Source organism: Diadema antillarum, unplaced genomic scaffold (assembly GCF_040938485.1).
Source record: "Diadema antillarum isolate AM-2024a unplaced genomic scaffold, OU_Dant_1.0 seq00000371_RagTag, whole genome shotgun sequence".
In the NCBI taxonomy this organism is placed as follows: Eukaryota; Metazoa; Echinodermata; class Echinoidea; order Diadematoida; family Diadematidae; genus Diadema; species Diadema antillarum.
Window position 1 is genome coordinate 109,977 of NW_027271371.1, and position 25,847 is coordinate 135,823.

Genomic DNA, 25,847 nt, shown 5'->3' on the forward strand with positions numbered 1-25,847 from the left:
CTTCCTCTATTGCCTTCTTCACGGCGTCTGCCTCGTAGAGCATGCCAGACCAGAGTGGGCCCAGTGAGTATTTAGCGCTGGACGGTGGGAGGGGGAACTCAAACTTCTCGATCAACTTGCCTTCACTGTCCGTCCACTCCAGCGTGGTTGGCGCCCAAAAGTTGTCCGGAATCTGATGGGCAAATACAAGCTGTGTTGACTGGCGCTCATATCTTTGCATAATCTAGCAGCAAAATACTTGACTGTGTCTTTGCAATATCCCTTGTTTGTCGTATCTATTCTGTCCATGCGGTATCTTTAGCCTTTTCGTTTTTTTTTTTCAATTTTGTTTTAAATAAACTTAGTCTTCCTTACGATAACGGTATGTCTTTGATATTTCTCCTTTCTTCAGTACTTTATTCTCTTTCCTTTTTTTTTCTCTCTCTCTCTCTCCACACACACATAAGACAGTAGATGTCGCACGATGTCGGCTAGTGGTAGAAGCTTTCGAACTCAAAAACATTCTTCAATTTCAGTGGCGGATCCAGAGGGGGGCGCATAACCGGCGCACGCCCCCTTTATTTTTCGTTAAAAACAAAAGAAATAAAAAGAAAAAACATGAAATGAAACCCAGAAGTGGCACCAGAAATATTAGTCACGCCCCCCCCCCTTTACAGAATTCCTGGATCCGCCCCTGAATTTATTACTATAACTAAATATATGATAATGGGTATATATTACGTAAAGACAAATAATATAATAGAATATAATATAACATAAATATATATATAATAAACAGAAATAAAGATATCATAACTAAACTTAATAATTTTGATTTTGCCAGTAATAGTTGATTCTGTTACATATCATAATTATATGTGTATACTGTATATTTTTGTGTTATGTGCCTATAGGGACAAGTGGCAACACACCATCTACTCTCTTACTGGCCCTGGTTCCTTGCCTGCCATTGTGAATGACTGTGAACCAGCGCTGTAGGAGTTAAAGACTGGCAATGACCACGTTATATTGTAGGCCCTACTTTTAAACAATCCTCCATTGACACACTTACATGAACACTGAACCCATTTTTCTATAACATCGACCCTACTCCTGCCTGACATGCACCACCGCACACACACCTTCCCTCCAAACATATCACATGATCACCCTCATCCTGCCACAGACAGCCACAACACAATCCAAGAAACACACGCGTCTACCTACCAGGTAACTACATTATTAAGTTTAGTTATTATTTGTTTATTTCTGTTTATTATTTTTCATTCTATGTATGATATGTCTGTACGCAATATATACCCATTATTATATATTTAACTTACAGTAATATATTCAGGAATATTTTGTAATTGCTAAATATGTTGTCGAGTATGTTCTTAGGTCTTTAACTCATGCTGAAACTATACATGTACTCGATGTATTATGTTCATTACTCCACATGGTTTGTTATGCTCAAAACCTCTATTCCATTTTGTATGAACAGACAATAAAGCTGACGAAGACCCGAGGTCGAAAGCTTCTACCACCAGCCGACATCTTGCGACATCTTTCTCCATTGTCTGAATTATATGATTCTTCCCAAGATGACAGAAACGTTCGGTACAAATATCAGCATCATCGCACTATATATATGATTAAGATTAATGCATTTTTTTTTTCGCCAATGAAGTTTAGCGAGTGGTGACGCACTTCGCGTAATACTGTATTGAGAGAACCTATTCTCCTTTTCTTTATATCAGGGTTGGTCAATTGAACTTCTAAAGCTATACTCTTCTGTAGTTTGATACATTGTTTATATTATCATTATTTTTAATTTGTTATTATCATTATTATTATTAGTTTATAAAAGCATACTAGTAGTACAACGTAATATGGCAAATTGTAAATTACACAAGAGGCCGACTGGTCTATACAAACTCGATACAAACTCAGTCTTCGCGACAGGTCGTACGCTGCACACGCACAATCAACATGTTAGCATTGAAGTTAACTTTGACGTTAGACCTGTTCTACTGACGGTGTGAGTGATACCAAAGATCCTACATGGTGATTCCACTCTTGGTTGGAATGCAGAATTCATTTGCCATCTTCTTAAATAGGGTTCTAGACGGACCTGTCTCTTCTCGTTGGGCTTCTTATCTAACGATAGTAGGCCTAACAGTGACAGTGAATGTTAGTAAACATGGTCATTCCCGAGTGATGAGACTCAGCTAGCTCATAACAATAGAGACAATCTTCTCGTATTTATTGCCATGCAGAACTGACTAGCCAAAACGTCCTAAAAAGGGCATTTCAGCCTAACTGAATCAGATCTAGCTGAACATCTAAGCCCACCTAAGTGATGTTTGACTTATCAATTTAATGAATTATTCCGAAAAAAAAAGTGTTGTTTTTTTCCTGCACAGATCTCAGAACTGCCTTCCAAAACACATCGCCGTTCAAACCCCCGGCGCTGAGGTAACCAGTCCAGTTACGTGTTTGCGGTTACTGCTTCCCATAGCATCGTCATTTTTTTTTTTAACGAGCAGCATGTCCACAAGAGATATGAATCCATTGCTGACAATAAGTAGGCCTACAACATAACGCTTTCTGCTTTTTCCTCACCTTTAAGCTCACCTGAGCCGAAGGCTCAAGTGAGCTATTGCGATCGCTCTTCGTCTGGCGTCCGTCGTCCGTCGTGCGTAAACTTTTTACATTTTCATCTTCCTCTTGAAAACTCCACGACCGATTTTCACCAAATTTGGCAAGTAGCATCCCTAGGGGGTTAGGATCTCAATTTATTAAAATGGGCACCACGCTCCACCCAGGGGGCCACCAAGGGGCCCCGAACCCCCCAAATTAAGGAATCTTTAAACATCTTCTTCTCCAGAACCAGAAGTGATAGAGCGAAGTTAATACTATGAGTTAGTAAATTAATGATTGTAGTTCCAAGTTTGTTCATGGCAGATCCAGGGGTGCCCCTCTTTAAGGGGTGGGGAGGTCCAAATGGGGCCTAAATTGTATATTTTCATCTTCTTGAAAACCTCATGATGGATTTTCAAAAAACTTGGCAGGTAGCATCCCTAGGGGGTTAGGATCTCAATTTGTTAAAATGGGCACCATGCTCCACCCAGGGGGCCCCCAGGAGGCCCCAACCCCCCCCCCCCCCATCAAGGAATCTTTAAAAATCTTCTTCTCTAGAATCAGAAGTGATAGAGCTAAGTTAATACTATGAGTTCATGAGTAGATAAATGACTGTAGTTCTAAGTTTGTTCATGGCAGATCCAGGGGTGCCCCCCCCTTTTTTTACGGGCAGGGGGGAGGGCAGGGGAGTTCCAAATTGGGGCCTAAATTGTACATTTTTTCATCTTCTTCTTGAAAACCTCATAATGGATGTTCACCAAACTTGGCATGTAGCATCCCTAGGGGGTTAGGATCTCAATTTGTTAAAATGGGCACCATGCTACTGCCTCCCCCACCATCCCCCCAAATTAAGGAATCTTAAAAATAGTATCTCTAGAACCAGAAGTGATAGAGATGAAATTGATACTATGATTGGGGGATGGGGTCTGAATTTGGGCCCTAATTGTACATGTACATTTTCTACATTTTCTACTTGAGAATGCCTGGTCAAATTTTGGAAGAGCTGTGTGTAATTTAGTGACTGCGTGAAAGGTGAACTTGCGATACTCAGGTGAGCGCTAGACCCGCGGGTCTCTTGTTTTTTTAGCAGCAAGAACAAAATTTACGCAACCATTTATAGAAGAAGTATTAGTGTACTAAGCATCGTGATCAGTGCAAAACATTGAAAGAGAAAAAGCACAGGCAGTACAGTGTCTGTAGCTCATTGTGATTATGATCCCTTGTGTGATCGTCTTCCCTCCGTAGGCACAGTTCAACGCGTCCATTAGAGGTTCATGCTGTGTGGACCGTATTGTGGGTCGTGGTATCGGAAAGTATAGATTTGCTTGTTTCTCTTTGTTAGGTTTTCGTAGATAGCGATTCCGGGTGGTTTTTTTTATATTTTATTTTCCGTCCCTCGGTGAGTACTGTTTTCTTTTGGTAGGATGCAAACTTCACTATTATGGGTCTTTTTTTTTTGTTGCTGTGTCTTTCCATTCTTGGATCTGTGCTCTGTCTTGCCTCGGTTCGCTCTGCGTTATTTCCTTTATCCTTTGTTCCGACTCGATGACTTCGATATATCTCAGATTTCTGTAGGTCTATCCCAAGTTTCTCTTTCGCGATGTGACAAATGATATCTGATGAGTTCTCTCCTTGTCTCCGGTATGCCGAAGAAACGCACGCAGTTTCTTCTTGAGTAAGTTCGAGGTCATAAATGTCTGTTGTAGATGGATGATCTCCTCATTTTCTCTCTCTAGCTTTGAGGACAGGACAGCAACATCTTTCAATTTTCTTTCCGCTAAATTTTCCAGATCCATGATGCGGCTTTCGTGTCATTCGATCGCCTCGTAGCATGAAGCAAGTTCTCTCCTGACAGCTTCTTTCACTACGTCGTGAATGGACGTAAGGAATGCTTTGTTCGTGCTCAGCTGCTTTGTAGCCACCACATCGACAGAAGCTTCGTTATAAAAAGGAAACCCAAACCCAAAGAGAAATGTGGATTGAGGGAAAGTAGCAACATTAGAAGAACACATCAGCGAAAGTACGAAGAAAATCGGACAATCGATGCAAAAGATGAATTTTTTAAGTTTTGGTGTTGGAACCGCTGGATGATGAGGAGACTATGAGAGGTTATGATGTCAAGTGTGGAGAACAATATGAATAAAAGGGAATTCAATTCACCTTTCTAGCATAATGACAGAGCACTTAAATAACCGCTTTCAGAAGGCAGGGGGAATAATAGCTACCCTTAACATAATTTATGTCAGTATCAAGTTAATGCAATATTTAATTTTCATGAAAAAGGAATTTTTGTGGAAATCTAAATTAGCCATCTAATACAACAAATTATATGATCGATAGACTGATATACATAAAAAGTGGAAAAACAAGAGAAACTGAGATATGGAGACCTATAGCTAATCTAACTAACCCGAAACAAACACTCTGGACAAATCCCTACGCTGTCATGCAAGAAGAGAAATAGAGAGAGAGAGAAAAAAACTTATTACGTGATATGAAGATAAAAGTCAAAAAGAGATAGAAGACTACAACAAAAGGAAAGGTAATGGATGGTTGGAGCCGCTCAGCAATTGTTGCTTGATTTTAGCAGAAAATAAAGTTGATTTTTTTTCAACCATTAAAGGATCAACACAATTTTACAATTAATAATATAAATATACATAATACTAATTTACATGATGAGATTCAGAAAGATTCTTCTCGAGACCCTATGGAAAAACCTTTGTGATAGTTTAAAGGCGTCCCCAAGGGAAGGTTTTTTTAAAAGAATGATTTGAAGAAAAAGATTTTTAAACATTTATAAGAATCTATCTGAATCTCATCATGTAAATTAAATTATGTACATTATGAATTGTAAAATAGTGTTGATCCTTTAATGGTTGCAAGGGTCTAGGGCAATTACCCCCCGGGCAATTACCCCGGACCCTTCCCCTGGCCCTAATTTTAATCCTAATCCTGAACCTAATCCTATATCTAACCCAAACTCCTAAATCTAACCCAGGGCTCGACACTAACGGTGGCCCGGTGGCCCGGGGCCACCAAAATTTCAGAAATGAATAATTTGGTGGCCTGATCGGGCTACCAAAAAGGTCGGATGTTTGCCTTTGGGCCACCAAATATAAAAGTTAGTGTGGAGTCCTGCCTAACCCTAACCCTAACCTTAATCTTTACCCTAACCTTACCACTAACCAGTATTTATATAATTGCCCTCTGGGGGTAATTGCCCGGATGCGATTCCATAACATTTAGTTCCTGCAAATGTATAGATTGCGTCAAAAAAGTCCTTGTTAAAGACAGATGAATTCATCAGAGTGACGAGTCGGGTATGGAATAAGCGGTTTCTCGCAGACATGCAGGTGAAACGGACGGCAATAAATCATTTACCGAGTTTGTATATAAATTGGCCAAGTTGATAATAATAAAGATCAGTTATCTTTACAATTTTGTTTTCGGAAAATGTAAAATCGGAGTGAGCTCTCCAAGATACATGGCAAATTATTCGAAAGGCTGTCGAGATAAGATGGATGAGTGTTTCCCCAAGCGTTGATACCATAAATAAGAAAAGGTAAAATTAAAGCTGAATATAACATTAAAAAGGTGTGAGTGGGAAAATGATATTTAACTCTATTAATGACACCAATATTTCGAGATATTGTTTGACAAACACTATCAACATGTGACTTCCAAGAAAATTAATCAATAACCAAAACCTAAAACTTCATTGATGAATTTTCATCTATAACTACAGTATACCATCTATTTTTTTATATATATTATTGGGGAGGAGGCTATTCAAAGTATTACTAATACGTACATTTAGTTTTAGAAGATTTAAAGAGAATGTATTAGACCTTATTCGACAAAACAATTTTTAAGTTCAGAAATTAACGTATCCACCAAAAATATAAAGATCTGAATGGGAAAGAAAAACATTTGACTCATCAGCAAACAATACAAAAGATAAAATATTAGAAGCGTTTGTTATATTATTTATATACCGTATGAACAAAAGAGGTCCCAGTAAACTACCTGAGGAAGCACCACAGTTGACGGATTGATTACAGAGTTTTGACCAGATACTGAAACGTATTGTTTGCGATCCGTAAGGTAGCTCCTGAACCACTCCAAGGCCTTACCACGAATACCATGGTGACATAATTTATGAAGTAATATCTTATGATCAATTGTATCGAAGGCCTTGGAGAGGTCCAGGAAGACACCCACTGTGTGATGAGCCCTATCTATGACAACTTTGGCTACCTTTTCAATAAAAGAGAGAATTGAATTTGAATTGAATTTTATTTATTTATTTATTTATTTATTTCTTATCTTTTGTCAGGGTAGTCCATTCACCAATAAATAGTGGTCTTCCATGGAGCCCTGAATAATATTGATGAACATTTATGTACATTAAATAGCAAAACGTATATACAGAAGATGACATAATACAGTGTAGATACATACCAGCATACTGTACATTGCAAAGTAACATAAAAAGTACATGCCACAGCAAGAGTTCACCAGAATGCCGAAATAACAATTAAAAACGCTATTATACAGGAATGATAAAGCCCAGAATGAATTTCGTGTGTTACTTACAAATAGCAACTTTGCTTAAACAATCTCTTAAATGAATATATGGAAGAAGCTGATCTAATTGAATGATCTAGCCTGTTCCATTCAAGTACAGAGGATACGATTGGGCTGCACTTGTGACAATCAGAGCGAAATCTTGGCACACATAGATTTCCACTGTCTATTAGCCTTGTATGATGTTCATGTACATCACTAGGCTTAACTAAGTGCACCTGAAGGTACGAAGGTGCTAAGTTATGGACGCATTTATATATCATCATAACGCGGCTGAAATCAAAACGTTTGTCTAGTGTCATCCATTTAAGACTTTTGAATAAATCAGCCGACGGTGTGTCATATGTTTTGTCCAAAATTATTCTTGCTGCCCTCTTTTGAATTTTTTCTAGCTTAGTTGTATGGTATTGAAATCTGTTTGACCAAACAACAGAACAGTAATCAAATTGTGGTAACACTAGACTATTATAAAGTAATTTTAGGGATTGTTGGGGCAAAAAGGCCTTCGCTCTCTTTATCATGCAGACACTTTTTTTGGGTACGTTTACATACATTTTCGATTTGTTTAGACCATTTCAGTTCTTCATCTATCAAAACACCTAAACATTTAGTGAACTGAACTCTTTTAATCCGACTACCATCTAATGAAATACTGAAATTGTCAATTTTCCCGAGATTAGCACGGGAGCCGATAATCATGACAGAAGTTTTGTCAGTGTTAAGGACGAGCCGATTTTTCTTAATTCACCCCATTACTTTATTTAGTGCAACAGCTATCTTTTCTTCTAAAACTGTTGCGTCATTAGCACTGACAGTGAGGGTCGTATCGTCAGCGTACATATCTATAACACCTTCTGAAGTACACTCGGGTAGACTGTTGACATATATTGAAAATAAAAGGGGACCAAGAATTGACCCTTGAGGTACACCCAATTTAATAGTTGAAGGGTGGGACTTGGCTCCTTTGAATTGCGTCACTTGCTGTCTGTCTTTTAAATAGGATTTAAACCAATCTACAGTCGTCTTACTACACCCTATACACTTTAATTTATGTAAAAGTAGGTCATGATCTACAGTGTCAAATGCCTTCCGAAGATCTATGAAAGCAACTCCAGAAATTTGATTATTATCTATATTCAAAGACCACTGATTCACAAGTTTTGCAAGAGCAGTTGATGTGGAATGAAATGGTCTAAAACCAGATTGATTATGGTGTAGTAAATCATTCGCATTCATGAATTCGCTCAGTTGTTGATGTACGGCCCTTTCGATAATTTTACTCACTGTTGGTAAGATTGAGATGGGGCGGTAGTTATTCAACGAAGAAATATCTCGTGCTTTAAATATCGGTATTACCCGAGCCTTTTTCCATTCACGTGGAACAACTCCCGTAGACAGGGATTTGTTGATAATATCGCAAAGAGATTCTACAATAACATTCTTTGTCATCTTTAAAAGTTTGCAGCCGATGTGATCTTCTCCGGTTGCTTTATCTATGCCAAGAAGCTCGATCTGTCTCAATACAAAATCTCTCGTTATCATACTTAAATTAAATTGAGGATGAGATGGAACAAAGCCTTTGTCCTCATCAAATATCATTTGCGAAGTATTCCTCTGCAGGTCTTTTGTAATTTTAGTAGCATTAGATATGAAAAAATTGTTGAATGCTTCAGCAATACTTGCGTTGTCCGATACTTCTGCATCATCAACCTTTATGGTATTGGGAGAAATGGGTGATGATTTAGGCGTAAGTTCCTTCAAGCTCTTCCACATTTTCTTACTGTTGTTACGATTTTGTAAAATTTGGTCAGTGTTATACTGTTTTTTTCTTATTCTCATGAGATGAGTAACTTTGTTTTTTAGATATTTATAGGTATTCCAAAGATCATCACTATTGTTAGATTTAGCAGCTTTGAGAACTTTATCACGTTCCGTCATGAGCTTAACAATCTCATCAGATATCTATGGACATGCATGTTTTCTTATCCGTTTTTTGCGCAAAGGTATGTGCTTGTTGATAACATCATTGAAAAGAGTCAACCACATATCCCACGCATCATCAACGTCGTCTATATCTTTTATGACCTGCCACGGAGCACTTCTCAAATCACTATAAAATTCCTCCTCATTAAGATTTTTGAATGAGCGAAATTCCGCACATTCAGATTTTTGATGGATCTTTGCACTGAAGTCCCGAATAGCATATACCAAATAATGATCGCTAATGCTAGTCTCAAATATTCCCCATTCACTGTAAAGTTCTTTGTCTGATACAAATATCAAATCAATTAAAGTAGAAGCAGTATTTGTAACTCTTGTGGCAGTATCAATTAACTGACTTAGTCCGTACATATTTGTATAAAACATAACTTTTTCGGCATTCACATCGTATTGGTGTGGCATATAATTACAATTGAAATCACCTAATATAATACAACTCACATGTTCCGAGAGAGCAGAGTCCAAAGTCCTGTCTAATTCGTCAAAGAAATCGACGTGAGAATTCGGAGGTCTGTAAAATTCCCCTACAAGGATGGAAGGCTTATTTGGATAATGCAATTCAAACCAAAGGCATTCTAAAGTAGATGAATTCAAATCGTCTCTTATTTTATAGTTGAATCTTTTGGAAATATATACAGCCACACCGCCACCATGTCTTGTACGGTCTCTACGTAATAGGACATAATCATTGATATGCAATTCAGAATCATCAATCATGGAATCACAAAATGTCTCATTCAAACCAATGACATCAAGTGATGTATGTCTCAGAAGTAATCTAAGTTCATCAATTTTAGAAATTAAACTACGAATATTCAAATGGGCAAATTTTAGACCCCTCTTTCTGAGCGGAGGAATTGAACCATTCATCAAATTATTAATTTTACTTTTGATTAGTTCATGTGGTCGCTCCTGGAGAGCATTTTGTGCTTCGCCAGTGTTAACATTATCATTGCAATTCAAATTTTCGGTACAAACTTTCAAAGCACTGTTAGAAATTGGTTGTGATTTTGACTTCAATAAACGAGAACTCGCACAGTGTTCACCAAAGTTAGAGCGGGAGGTTAACAGCATGTTGCCGTCACGAGACGTAGATGCTCGTGCCACCCCTGTTGAGCTTTTGTCAGTGGAAGCCACGGGTGGGTGGGGGTCGATTTCAGCCGCCCTCGAGGTGGAATCATCCTGAAATTCGGTGTTGAGGATCCCACCACTTCAGCATACGATCTCTGTTGAGAAGATGCAGTGGGTTGCTCTCTGGGTCGCCTGATGAAATTTCGCATATTCGAAGCAAGAACAGCTTGCCCAGCCTTGTTGATGTGAACCCCATCTCGCCCAAGATGCCTATCACCAATGCTGCTGTTGTCAATGAAACCCCAGCTCCGTTCACGGGCAGCGGTATGCAGACGTTCATTCACCCCATCGACGAGGCGCCTCTGATGAGCTGATTCCCATCTACGATGCACGATACTAGATAAGGCAACTTCACATCCTTCATTTGAAATCCCGTCTGCTAAGGCTATGATGTCATCTGCGGTGGATGTACTGTATTTATTTAACCACGGTAAAAAGCCTGCTATCAGCTATAAGCTGTTTTTCAGCAAGGCCGTGAAATGATATCAAAACATAGAAATCATACAATGAAGAGAATGCACATAAAAAAACACAAAATAATCATTACAAACGAACGCCAGAAAAGAAATGAAAAAAAAAGTCACAGAATAAACATTGTGTAAGTACAGACAAAAAAAAAAATGAAAATGAAAATGAAACATGTGACAAGTTATTGGGAGATAGCAATTACATAAACATTGTGTACTTTAATAAATTTAATATAATCAGGTAGAATAATTAGCAAAGGAGATGTGCGAAATTGCTCTTGAGAATGCAGTGATTGAAGTTAAGGATCTTGTTTCTGTTGGTAATGTATTGAATAATCTCGATGCCGAATATAGAGTGCTATTTTTAAGAATAGTTGATTTGGGCTTAGGGAGGTTAAGAATATTTTCATGATTACGTAAATTGTAGTGGCTTACTCTTTTCTCGAGACGTTCACATAAACTTTCTGGTAGAAAATTATTTAGCAGTTTGAAGATGAAAATCAATGCTTGCTTTTTCCAACGATCGATTAAACAGTCAACTTTAAGTGTACTATATAATGTTTGGCGGTTAAAACGATTATCAACTTGCAACACGATTCTCAGCGCCCTGTTTTGTATTATCTGCAATCGCCTTAAGTGCACTGAATTACCATTCATCCACAGAGTACAACAGTAGTCAAAGTGACTTTGGATTAAAGTGTGGTACAGCGTAAGAGCTGTTGCTTTGTCAATAAAACCCCTTGCCCTTCTGAGTAAATAAAGATTGCGTATGGCCTTAACTCTTACACTTTCAATTTGCTGAGACCAAGTTAGATTACAATCAATAATAACACCGAGGTATTTACATTGATAAACTCTTTCGAGTTCTGTATTACCAATACAAACATTGAATTTGCTAAAGGGTCTTAATTTTGCTTTAGATCTTAAGATCATGTAATTACATTTCTGTACATTTAATATCAGGTGGTTATGCGAAAACCAGTTAGCCATCAGCGAAAGATCATTATTCAAAACGTGTTGTAATTCTTGGGGGGTTTTGGATGCAAAATACACACAGGTGTCATCCGCGTATAAAGACAGGCGACACTTTTCAACAACTTTTGCGAGATCGTTTAAGAACAATATAAATAAGAGCGGACCCAATATGCTGCCTTGCGGTACACCACAATGCACAAAAGAACAGTATGATTCATTTCCATTGACCACAGTTATCTGTCTCCTTTGACTAAGGTAATGTCTAAACCATCTGGTCACATTCTCATCAAAACCATAGTAAACTAATTTCTTTAATAAAATGTCATGCGAAATTAAATCAAACGCTTTTTCAAGATCCAATGAGATTAAACCAACAACATAGCCTTTGTCTATGGCACACACAAGGTCTTCAATGACATTGATTACAGCAGTCGAAGTGGAGTGTTTTGGTCGAAAACCGTGTTGTTGTGAACATAAAAGACGATTTTCCGTTAGATACGCAGTAACCTGCTGAAACACTATTTTTTCCAATACCTTAGAAAGCACAGGTAAAACAGAAATTGGCCTGTAATTGGTTACATTGGTTGGGTCACCATCTTTATAAAGTGGCGTGATACGTGCTAATTTCCATGCGCTTGGTACTACACCTTTCACCAGAGATAAATTGATCAAATGTGCTAAAGGCCGAAACATATGACTTACTGATATCTTAAGTATGCTTGCAGGAATATGATCAAGACCAGTTGCCTTGTTCAAAGGTATTGTATTGACATGCTTTAGAATGTCTTGTTCTGAGATCTCCTGAAAAGTAAACACAGACGATGTTTTTTCCATAAATTGTTCCATGTTATTACCAAACAGTTGTGTTTCTTTACGTTTGTTTGCAATTCTTGTAAAATGGTCATTCAAATGAGTTGCAATATTTCTACATCCACTGACATCTTTACCTGAGACAACCAACTTATTAATAGAAGTATTCTTCTTTTTGTTCGGCAAAACACAACGCAAAGATTTCCACATAGCGGGGGGGGGGGGGTTACCCTTGTTGTCTCCGATCATTTTAGAGACGTATAATCGTTTGGCCGTTCTTCTCATGGATGTAACTCTATTTCGTAGTTTTTTATACATGTCCCAATGAAGCTCAGATCCAGACTTTTTAGCTTGCTTTTTCATCTGGTCCCTTTCTCGAATCTTACTTAATACATCATTATTCATCCATGGTGTCTCTTTTTGTTTGACTCGCCTTTTCCGAAGTGGAACATGTTTGTCGAGAATGGCATTGAATTTAGAGACCCATAATTCATATGCTTTTTCTACATCACTTTCCGCAAGCACGTCACTCCAAGACACCTGCTGTAAGTCTTCAATGAATTCGTCTTCACATAACTTCTTAACACTTCGGCTGACTACATATCTATGGTTACCTGACGGTGGTTTGGTATTACCCCAAGTAGCCATGACCATAAAGTGATCGCTTAAACTCAGGGGTATTACATCACAAAACGATATTTTGTCATGATTTGAGGAAAACAGAACATCAATTAGAGTTGAGGTTTTAGATGTAATCCGAGTAGGCAATTCAACGAATTGTTTCAGCTCGTGCTCTTCCGCTATTTGCAATAAACGTTTGGTGTGATGTGCTGATGGCACTTTGTTAAGATCACAATTCATGTCACCAAAAAAAACAAACAAACATAATCAATGCTCTGGGTTTCAATATTCTCTAAAAGATTTTCTATCTTATCAAACATATCGATATAAGAATCTGGGGGTCTATAGTAGTAAAGCACAAGAAATGGTTTTTGTTTTGGTAGACAAATTTCGATACACAATAACTCCAGTTTATCATCAAATATATCCTGTCTCTTTTTGTATATTACAGACTCGTGAATATATATCAAAATACCTCCACCATTTCTGTTTCTGTCCATTCTGATGCTTGCATATCCTTCAATAAAAATTTCATTATCAGTAATAGATTGGTCTAATCTTGTTTCAGAAAGACACAAAACATGGATTTTATTTGTTTTTACTACGTGTGTTATTTCATCAAAATTTTTCAAAAGAGAGCATACATTCAAATGTGCAATATTAAAACCAGGATGCGAGTTTACGTGCTGAAATATAACTTCAGGTTTTTAATGACTGATAAATGTATCTGGAGACAGTTTATCAAAACTTTCCTGACTGATACTTACATGTTCATGGTCATTATCATTCAACTTATCTATGTTTCGAGGCAGTTCATTCATTAAACATGCATTGCACATCCAATCTACATCAGAATTGAAAAGTTCATGAGAAGCTCCTGAGCAGCGAAAGTGTGCCCATTTTAAACAGGAGACACAAAGTATACCTTTTTGGTTAGACCTGACTGACTTGTCACATGATAAACACGGAAATTTAACAGCCATATATATAACAATTTACAAAAATAATATGCACAAGTGTTCTGATACCTCACAGCTTTTCAAGATCTGCTCGATGTCGAATGTTCACTATCTTGCTATCCCTTGTCAGTGCACGAATTCTGCCGTCATTGGTCCACACCCTGGTGATCGAGTCGCATCTCAGAGCCTCACGGACGAGTTCTTGCCTAGATGATGTCAGGTCTTCGCGAATGTATATCGGGGTTCTCTTCAGCTTCATTCTGGCGGCATACACTTTCTGACGAACATTGTACCGTGCAAACTTGACAATCAGTGGCCGTGTTTGATCAGCTCTTCCTGTCTGAGGTCTTTTCGGTTGAATCCGGTGTGTTCTGTCCAGGTCGCCTTCCCCCACGTTGAAACCGAGGTCGAGTTTGGAGTTGAGAAGATCGAGCACAACGTCATCGCTGATTTCGTCCTCCTTCTCCGGCACGCCGTATATTCGAAGGCAGTTTCGCCTGGAGTACTGCTCTTGTTCCTCCTGGTGGTTTCCGCTGTCAGAGAGCTTTTTCTCCAGTTGTTTGACTTTTTTCTCAAGTTCATTCACTTCTTGTTGCTTTTTCTCGACGTCCAGGTTGACTGCTGCATACACACTTTGAGATACCCGGTCTATCAGAGCCGCTGCGAGGAGGTCAACCAACTTTGAAAGGATGGGCTCGGCACAAATCACTTCTTTTATCTGGTCTTTGAGTTTCACTGTGTCACTCTCGTCGAACTTGAATGACGCGCATTCCGGAGTCGCATCATCGATTGTGTTGCTTGAACCCTTGTCCGTTTCCATGGTAGACTGAGCACCCAATTTGGTACCATCTTCATCCTCGTCTCGGCAGCCGGAGGGTTCCCCATCGTCGGACGCTAGAGACTCGTACCTGCCGACATTTTTTGATGAGCTACCTCTGCCCGTTTTTCTCTGTCCTGCTGTTCGATTTCCTGATCTCATCATGTCCAGAAATTGATCACAGACAGTATCAATAGTCACCACAGCATATTGCTTGGGAAGTGCTGTGTCCTTTACGGAAATCGAATTGTGAATCGGAAATGATATCATAACAATTAAGAAATTTAAAAGGTCTTGAATAAACAACTCTTTCTAACAGTTTTGAAAAAGATGATAATGAAATTAGTCTATGATTACAAATATCTTCTTTGTTACCGTTCTTAAACCGACTACCTGTTGAAATTTCTGAAATACGGCAAATCATACATCAAGAGAAAGCTAAGAGCATGAACAATGTCAATATGGCATTTTAGATACTAGAAGGTTTAATCAGACGGAACCAAAAAGCTGTATTATTTTTGCTTTCCTGACCGAGAAACAGCTACGATTTCGGCTCCCTTTTGGATGACGTTAGTCGATGAATGAAGTACGACTGACAGCCCAGCTGCAAATTGCATCAACAAGGATGATAGCGCGCCCGAAGCTCGTAAACCATCTTTGCTGCGAAATACAAGTACGGTATCTTGCACGGCGTGCGTGCATGTTGGTGTTTGCGCAGAAATAAAGCCAAAGATACGATGATAAAGTATTATTTGAAAACTGGCAATAACCAAAATGCATTGTTAGTACCTACCATTTTGCTGTGAAGAATTAGATTTCAATGGCTTCTCAAATAAACTCGGACAGACAGGAATATTTCATTTCTGATTTCTCGAATATAAAGGATACTAAACTTGCTCATTTGAATAAAAGAAGTTGATAATAATAAATAAGACGATAGATTTGAAGCAATTTTGATAAGAAACTCATACGATATATTGGGTATTTCAGAGACTTGGTTGAATGGTAACATTTTATTTATGGTCTCAATAGATGGTTGTAGTTATGAGGGATTGGATAGAAATGGTCTCGATGGAGGAGTCGGGCGTTAATGTTAAGAGCAAATATACATATTATGTACGAAGAAATGACTTAGAACGTATAGCGAAAATGAATTGATATGGTTGGAAATAAAGCGTGAAAGTAGTAGTTCATGGTATAAACATCAGTATTCTTTACAGAAAGCCCGATGCACACGAGTCGTTTTTTTTTTTGACGCTCTCGAAGAGTCAGTTGAGAAGTTGTTATCCCCGTTAAATAACGTTATGATATTGGGAGAATTTTTATCGTGATTTGAATACGAAAAATAATCGTAATATTTCAGAGCTTTGTACCACAACACAAATGAGGCAAATTATCGAAGAATCAACCAGAATCAACCCCCCGCGACAAGAGGGGGGGGGGGGGGGGTGCACCCCTCATTCCCCCATGAACAAACTTGAAACAACAGTCATCAATCTACTAACTCATGTGGTATTAACTCAGCTTTGTAGTTTACTTGTGGAGAAGATTTTTGAATACGGTATTCTTTAATTTGGGCGATTTGGGGCCCCAAGGTGGGACATGGTGCCCGTTTGAACGAACTGCGATCCTATCCCGCTAGGTATGGTACCTGCCGAGCTTGGTGAAAATCTATCATAGCAGAGCTACCAAGTCTCACGCATTCTGAGTGAGATTCAAGCATTTAGGGGTCGTCTCACGATCTCATGCATGGCACCCATTTTGCTAACGCATAGGGCAAAGTCTGCAATTTGGGCCCATAATAAGGAGCACAGCTCAAAAGACTAAAGTGATAGTTACAATTTGAAGGTATATTTTCCTTTTGTCTTTCAAAATAAGTAAAAATTGTTAATAGTCACTTAAGTATGCACCTGATCGCACCATTAAGAGCTAAAAATTGAAAAAGCTCTCTACCGTGGGAGGCCACGGGGGGGGGGGGAGGGACCCCTCCCACACCCTCACTTGCGTGCTCATTCGCTGGCCGAGATGCCGAGTCATGAAAATATCACTCATAACTTCTTTTTTTTTAACTTGGCATCCCTGTCATAGGCTTTTCAAGAAGAAAATGAAAATGTACAATTTAGGCCCCCATTTGGACCCCTCCCACCCCTTCCCCCTTTGATGCCAAGAGGGGCACCCCAATGCCGCCATGAACAGACTTGAAACTACAGTTATCAATGTACTAACTCATAGTATTAACTTAGCTCAGTCATTTCTGGTCCTAGAGAAGAAGATTTTTAAAGATTCCTTAATTTTGGTGGGTTTGGGTCCCCTAGAGCTCCCAGGTGGGGGCATTGGTGTCCATTTGAACAAATTGAGATCCTATCCCCCTAGGAATGCTACCTACGAAGTTTGGTGAGAATCGGTGATGGGTTTTTCAAGAAGATGAAAATGTAAAAAGTTTACGTACGACGCACGACAGACCGCCGGACAAAAAGTCATTGCAAGAGCTCACCTGAGCCTTTGGCGAAGGTGAGCTAAGAAGCTATGGGTATTGACGGCTTACACCCAAAACTCTTGAAATTTGCAGCTGATTATATTCGTGAACATATAACTTTTATATTCAATCGTTCACTTCTATACAAACATCTCAAATTCCGGCTAATTTTATAAAAGCTCGAATTACACCACTACATAAAGGTGTAACATATGACATTGATAATTTTCGTCCAATATCAATACTATCCATTTCATCCAACAACAACAAAAAATAAAAAAAACAGTACATGGACAGTTGTATAGGCCTACTTGTCTAAAATTTTAAATGAAAACAAATTATTAAGTATCTTCCCAACAGTCTGGTTTTAAGCGATGACATTCGACCGCAACGTGTATGACAGATATAGTACATTATCTGTTAGAAAATACAAATAAGGGACATCTCCCAGGGGCATTTTTTTTTTCTGGCTTAAAGAAATCGTTTGATATGACTTCCCATAATAAGATCCTTAAAACTGTATATACAGAAAGATTGCACTGTCAATCAGTATACGAGTGAATTTATTATGAAATCGAGGGTACCCCAGGGGTCCATCCTTGGCCCTCCGATTTTTTGTTTGTATATCAGTGATATTTGCAGTCTGAAATAAAATTCTTTCCCCCCTTTTTTTAAAATCCAAACAAAAAAAGACTCTTCAAAATGATTTGACAGTAAGATGGTTAGAATGTAAAGATAAGATTTATGCATTCTGAAAAAAAAAACTAAGGTAATGTTCTTTGGCTCTAAAACGAAGTTGGGAAATAAAGTACCTATAATAATCTATAATATTTTGATAAAAACCATTAATACTACTAAAGATTTGGGGTACCATTAGATTCACAATTATTGTGGAATGACCATATTCTGTATACTTACGTGGAAAGATATCTCGAACAATCGGATGCATTCGCCATCTAATACCCACAACAATTTTGATTAATTGATATTTTGTTCTTATATTACCCCATATCGATTACTACTGTGCGGCATGGGGAAGTTGTTGTAAAACCAATGCGCAACAATTACAAAGGATGCAGAGTAAGTATGCGCGATTAGTGCATGATGTTGATTGCTATACACCCAGTGCCCTCTGCTTACCACATTAAAGGAAACACAAACCAAAAGAGAAATGTGGATTGAGTGAAAGCAGCAACAGCAGTAGGACACATCAGTGAAAGTTTGAGGAAAATCAGACAATCAATGCAAAAGTGACTTTTAACAGTTTTGGTGTTCGAGCCACTGGATAAGGAGACTATTTGAGCTTATGAAATCATGTGTTGACAATATAAAGAAAATATAAAGAAAATTCAACATGCTTTCACTTTAATAGCGTAAGACACCATGACTAAACGCTTTTAGAAAGCAAGGGGAATAATTACTACCCTTAACATACGTCAGAATCAAGTTGATGGAATGTGTAATTTTCATGATTTTTTTTTTAGGAATTCACTTTATATTTTCTTTATATTGTCGTCCACACATGACGTCATGAACTCTAGTGGTCTCCTTATCCAGTCATTACAACACAAAAACTTCAATAAAAATAAATAACTTTTGCATCGATTGTCCGATTTTCCTCAAACTTTCACTGATGTGTTCTTCTAATGTTGCTGCTTTCACTCAATCCACATTGCTCTTTGGGTTTTGGTTTCCATTAAACTGGCTCTCTATTGAAGAAAGAATTAAGCTACAATATTGCATAATCACCTTAAAAATTCTTCATAATCTGGTACCTGCCTATGATTTTAAACCCTTTGGTTACTTCTTATTCGGCCAATTACTACAAAACGCGATATTCTCAGAATACGTTGTATAAGAAACAATTTCAATTTATTTTCACAAGCCATTCACATGTAATACAACCCCCTTGTGGGGACACGTACATTGTTTTGCATAATTACAAAAATTGAACCAGGTTGATGTTTACATGGAATTTTGTGTGGGACCTTGAAAAAGCACAGCTTGTTTTCGCACACCGGTATCTCTCTTTTCAACAATTCCCCATTGCAGTACATATGTCTTCGTCTCTGAATATATTCAAATAAATTATATAAGATTTATCCGCGCGCTTTATTTTTTGTCCAATGAATCCAACAATACTTTATTTTTCTTCGTCATTGTCACACCCACTAGACATTCTTATGGTTATTCTCCCCTCTTCCAAATTGATTAGGCCCCACCTTTGATGTATACAGTATTGTAACAGTAAGTAACAGAAATGTAGTTAAGTTTATTTCTTTTGTTTATGCCAATGTTGTGTATTTGTGTGAATCAAATTACTACAACTGTATTTGTCATTTCATTTTGTGTATACAGGGCGCCATTGTAAAGCAGTTAGCAAACTGAATGTAAGTACCCTCTATTTTTTTAAAGAAAACATGAATAGGTAGATAAAATAAATAAATCCAAAAAGTGACGTGTACGAACGCTACGTGTACGAACGCTAACGTATAGGCTGCAAACGCAGGGTCTGCCAAAACGTTTAGCCATAGTTTGAGCACCCCTCACTATAATTCTTTGTTTTTCTCTCCTGAAAAGAAAAAGGAAAATGCTAAAAGAAAAAAAGAGGGATGTCAGGTACTCTATCCACCCGTACCAAGTGATTTCCTCACATTACTCAAATTTATATCATCTTACTTTATAAAAGGTCGAAAGGCGGTTTCACATGCATACACGCAACTTTTTTCCACATTTATTTTTTCGCCTTCCAAACGGGGACTGCCCCCAAAGTCCCCAACCCCCTTGGCTATGCCTTTTCAATTCACGACCGACGTTGAATGATCGCAATGGAGAATGCACTGCTCAGAGAAGACGAATAATGACACGTATCAAGATTACTTCGATCGAGTGTAATGTGAGGTTATCAAAAGCATGGAGCTAAAACTCGTTATAGTTCCATGGTAAAAGCATGGAGCTACAAGTATCTTCATTGTAAAAAAAAAAAAAAATGGGGGAGGGGGAGGGTGACAAAAACAAATGGGACAGAAGACGGCATGAATCTATAAAAAGAATGTGTAGGAACTAAAGCCAGGACAGATCCATATTTATGACTCCTTTTGAGCTTCGGCATCGTATACTGGCTTGCAACTCTGCTCATTTCCTATCTTCGGCGGTCTTGAACCCCCGCCTGATAATACCCTCCTAAGGTCCGCCATAGCACGGAAAAGACAGTTTGGTTTGAAGTGAGCGGCCACAGAGAAGTCTTCACGTTTTGTTAAGATGAGCATTTGTGGTTGTTAAATTTTTAGTGGAATCGACTACTTGTTTCAGTAATATAAGAAATTCCTGGACCTTTTGGGCACATAATGCAGCATAGGACATTGCTCAAGTGGCAATTATGGTTGGGTGGTGTGGTGGGAAAGGGTGTTGGAAGGGGATAGCCCCCTCCCACACGAGGGAGATTTTGTATTTTCAGACCTGAAATTCAGGGAAATGGGGCATATTTTTGGTGAGATATTCTATTTAAACGAGCAAGAAAAATTCTAGCTCACATTTCGCAAATTCACGCAAATGAGCGGAGTAGGGCGTACGAGGGGGATATCCCCTCCCAACTCCTCCCAAGACGAGGATGATTTTCCATTTTCAGACCTGAAATTTAGAAAAATATGTATTTTTAGAAAGTGTGTGAGGATGCGGTGTGGAAGGGGAATACCTGCCCCCCCCCCTGCCCCCCCCCCCCACACACACATGCACACGAGGGAAATTTACAGATGTGATGCACAGTTCTGGTAAAATGTTTTTAATCAATAATAGAGCAAATATACACTCAGCAAAAAAAGTAAGTTCCCCCTAACATTTTCGGATATATCTCAAAAAGTATTTTACGGATTTTCATAATTCAAACGGGAATGGATAGGGAATTTCATTACTCATAACATGAATGGCATATCACTGCCATCAGATATCATTATTGGTGTAAAAAACGCATTTAATGTCAAAATGCATGGGAAAAAAAAGTAGCACTTCAGGCTATATGAAGCATATTGTACACATTTCCTATGTAAGTTGGCAAATGACCTTTTTACATTGTCTAATTCTCAGGAATTTCTTCAAATACAATGTGCTTCCCTATTAAACAGATGTTATGCCTACTTTTTAAACAATAGGCCTTTTCAATATGAAAATGTGGGTAGAAGCCATGTGATTTGTAATTCCAATTTGGGTTGATGACATTAATGTGCCTGTGGCCATTTTGCATCATGCGCTCAAGTTGTAGATCAGTTTGTTGAAGGAAATGGCATCGAACGTATGGAGTGGTCTGCAAGATCCCCTGACTGTATTCCAGTAGAGAATCTTTGGGATATCATTAAGCGGAAAGCGAGCAAGAAGGTGAAAGATAACACTTCACTGCAAGAATTTCAGCGCATCTTGCAGGGAGCATGGGCCAACATTGAGCAGCGCCAAATACAAACTTTGGTTAACAGTATGAGGAAGAGATGCCGGCTGGTCATTGAAGCGAATGGTGGACATATCAATTATTAACTACTTCACTGTATGCTCATGAAAAGAAAGAGATAGAGAAATATGCAATAAACCATGCTTAAAAGTTCAAAATCATGAGTGATTGTTTATTTGTGTAAAAGTCATTGCAAATCACTAAAGTGCAACTTTTGTTTCCATGCATTTTGACATAAAATGCAATTTTTCACACCAATGATATCTGGTGGCAATGATTTGCCACTCATGTTATGAGTAATAACATTCCTTATCCATTCCCGTTTGAATTATGAAAATCCGTAAAATACTTTTTGAGATATATCAAAAAATGCTAGGGGGAACTTAATTTTTTTGTTGAGTGTATATATATATATATATATATATATATATATGCAGGGAGAATTTGGGAGGTGAGGCAGCCCCTTTCCACATGAGACAAATTTTGCATTTTCAGACCTGAAATGTACAGATATGGTACAGAGTTTTGATAAAGTGTTATATTTTTCTTTTCTGTCAAAAAAGTACTAATAAGTAAAAGACTTGCATTCATGGCAATGTGAACGGGAGGGTGTGGGAGGGGGATACCCCCTCCCACACGAGGGAGTTTTTGCATTTTTGTGATTGTTATTTGATGATCAGGTGCACATCTTTAGTGTTATGTTTGGAAAGCTGTCAATCCTCAACGATTTTATAAGTCAAAGTCTCTGTATCCCCCACCCCCTTGAACACGAGGGAGCTTTTGTGTTATAAGAATTGAAATGACAATATGTCGTATACTTTTGACGTAATATTTGGGAAATTGTATATCAAAAGTGTACTAAATCCTATAAAGGGGAACCGAGCTGCGGAAGGTTTACTTGGAAGGGGATGTTATCCTCTAATACGAGAGAACTTTTGCATTTTGTAAGTGAAAAATCTGATGCATATTTTTTAATGAAATACCAGAAAAAATCTCCAAAGTGTACAAAGTCTATCGAAAGGGACAGAGTGGGGGGGGGGGGGGGAGCTTTTGTATTTTTATGATTGAAACTCTACGATCTGTTGCATATTGTATTTCGGTGGTATATTTGGACAATTTTCCATCGAAAAAGTTCGAGATTTTCCTCATCTCGGAAATTATAGGGGGTAAATGATATGTTTGCCCCCGACATTTCCATGGGGGGAGGGGCAAATGCACCTTTGCCCCACCCCCCCCCCCCCCGATCGACGCCCCTGATCATCCCTGTGTATGCCCATATCCTGACCGAGTCATCCTGACGTATCCTGACTGAGTCAGCACTGTTCAACGATTCAGTAAATAGGGGGGGGGGGGGGGAGGGTGTTTAATTCTGGCGGTATTTTTTTTTTCTGTACGTAATTTTCAGATGTTCCTTTCATCTTGGTCAGACCATATGAAGCTACCGTCAAACGTAATGCGCTTGTATCTGAGCAGCTGACTGCAAACAAATGAATTGTACTCTAAATGAATTGTACTCTAAGAAGTCAGTGGGTTAGCCGTAGGTCTACATGTGTTCGCCATAAAATGTATTTTATTTGTTAGTGTCCATTTTGATCAACTACTGTTAATCAGAGCCTTGAAGAAGGAAGCTTAAAGTAATTTACAATGAAATAACTTCATTGGCAAAAAGCACTAACTGTATTTTTCTTGACCTTCGTCAATGCAAAAACGTGGATAATATAACAACCACCCACGTATACCTACACACCATCAAGTACCAGTATAGGCTCACAAGTCATCTCATGCTCACACATTTACATATCATCTTCCAATACATCCACGTGAGAATCACGTCTATGTAACACATACAGTGTACTCCTGCGGCCCTAAATCCGCTCTTGTTTCATGAGTCTGTATGAAGTATTTTTAATGTACTGTTGCGTACAAAGAATAATACATTTTCACTACATGAGGTGGTTTTTTTTTTCAACATGCTTTATGCACCCATTCCTGTCTGAATATGTTAAATTCTTTGGCTCCGCAACCCTGTTGGCTCACGAAATGCAATAGCGTTTAAATATTAATGTAGATGGTGATCATAAAAAAAGAACCACACACACACAAAAAAAAACAAAAAAAACCTGACAAGTTGACACAAGTCATGTGCTCACGATCAGTCTTCCCTTGGTGCCCACGATTACAAAATTGTTTGGGTATTCCACTTTGTAAGAACATGAAATGGTTGCCATGGCGTTGTTTGGAAACATCATCACGGTGGTGAAGGTCTCGTCAACTCCTGTGAAAATACGAACAGTGTTGTAAGCTCATAATCTATAACACGATACATGATTAACGCGACGTCAAGACAACATGGCAGTCGAAAAATAAATACGCTTTAAATACGCTATTTACTAGCAATATCCCAACTCTTCCCGACATTTGTTTTTATAATCACATGCTTGATCAAGTGAACACTACAAAAGGTTTGATAATTGATTTCGTTAACAATGTCATTAGTAACATTTTATCCACAAATCACTGAGTCATAAACAAATTAAGAGGTATTTTCCTCGTTCTGCTTTTTTTTTGTTTACTTTATTCTACTTTGGTCTTTCCCATTAACATTATGGACTTTGGGTCTGGGGTAACTCAGGTAAACTTTCGATTGATAGAATATATCTATTCCAAAAGAAGGTTGTTCATATTACTTGAAGCACTAATTCTTATTCACACATGCACCGATCATTTGCTTCATGAACATACAATTTAAAAAATACATGGTTTATATGATATCTATTAAGGACAGCTCATGCATAAATTCAATTACAATGATCTTCCAATAATGAAATTTTCATAAAAAATATAATTCCAATCACAGTTACCCAATAAGACAGTCAAGCTCATTGCAATTACCTTAATGAACAGAGCTTTGTTAGCTAACAAAATGTTTACATTCATCGGGCCTAGACTCTGGAATTCGTTGACATAAGTTTGACTAACTTTCAGAGATAATTCAGAAATGTATTATAACGAAAATATTGTTAATCCGAACATTTGTGGCGTTATTACGAAGGTTCGTTAATTAGACGTTCGTTATTCCGAATATTCGTAATGCTAAAATGGGGGATAAAGTTTGTACAAACGAACCTCCGGAATACAAAATCTATTTCGTTTCCGGATTAATGAATCTTCGAAATAACGAACCCTTTTCAATTTCGGATTAACGAACCTCCGGAATAACAAAACTGTAACCTGATTACTTTGCCTGTTATCAGAACGTCGTCGATTTGTTTTGTTCTGCTTTTCTTCGAACTTTGTTCTGCGTTTCTTCTGTCACTTTTGACAGAAGTCTCTGTGATCAGTAGTCAATTTACCGTCTTCATTGAGAAACCCGTGTGAATGGCTTGACGTTGGTCCACGGCCGAAAACCATTGTGATGAACTGAAAAGTGTAGATCCCCATGTCGTACAGAGCGCCCCCACCCAGGGCTGTTAACAGATAAGATGAACATTGATAACAAAAATATTCATCATCACAACTTGCATGGCCGTCGGATCCGGCGGGGGGGGGGGGGGGGGGCATGGCGGCTCGCCCCCCCCCCCCCCCACACACACACACACTTTTTGTGCACTATACAAAAGAATACATAAGATGTCATCACTTTGGGCACCCCCACTTTCCCACTTTTTTTAACCCGGAAGTACGTAAGTGGCACTAAAAAGAAACAGATAGAGATCTTGAAGTGTGAGCGTGTTTCCGCTGAAGACCCCCCCCCTTTTTTTTTGGTTGTTAGCTCATGAAAGGGAAGTGGGCCTCCCACTTTTGAAAACGCTCCGCCGGCCCTGATTTGTACCGCCTTGGAACTTATTTTCAAGGCAGATATGATATACAAAACACTCACTGGAAAAACAGATACCCATCAGCTCTTTTGTTATTTGCTTATTGCCAGTAAGATCAAAAT

The 25,847-nt window shown here is 38.4% G+C and overlaps 1 protein-coding gene across 1 annotated transcript in view; it reads right to left on the minus strand.

The window, feature by feature from the left end:
* LOC139731427 (trans-1,2-dihydrobenzene-1,2-diol dehydrogenase-like) overlaps nucleotides 1-25,847 on the minus strand; it is a 138,627-nt gene that overhangs the window by 43,347 nt on the left and 69,433 nt on the right. The window contains exons 4-6 of the mRNA XM_071642310.1: nucleotides 25,261-25,374; nucleotides 24,058-24,182; nucleotides 1-172 (exon numbers count right to left, since the gene is read on the minus strand). Of these exons, the coding sequence (XP_071498411.1) occupies nucleotides 1-172; nucleotides 24,058-24,182; nucleotides 25,261-25,374 (411 nt within the window). The remainder of the gene's footprint in view (nucleotides 173-24,057; nucleotides 24,183-25,260; nucleotides 25,375-25,847) is intronic.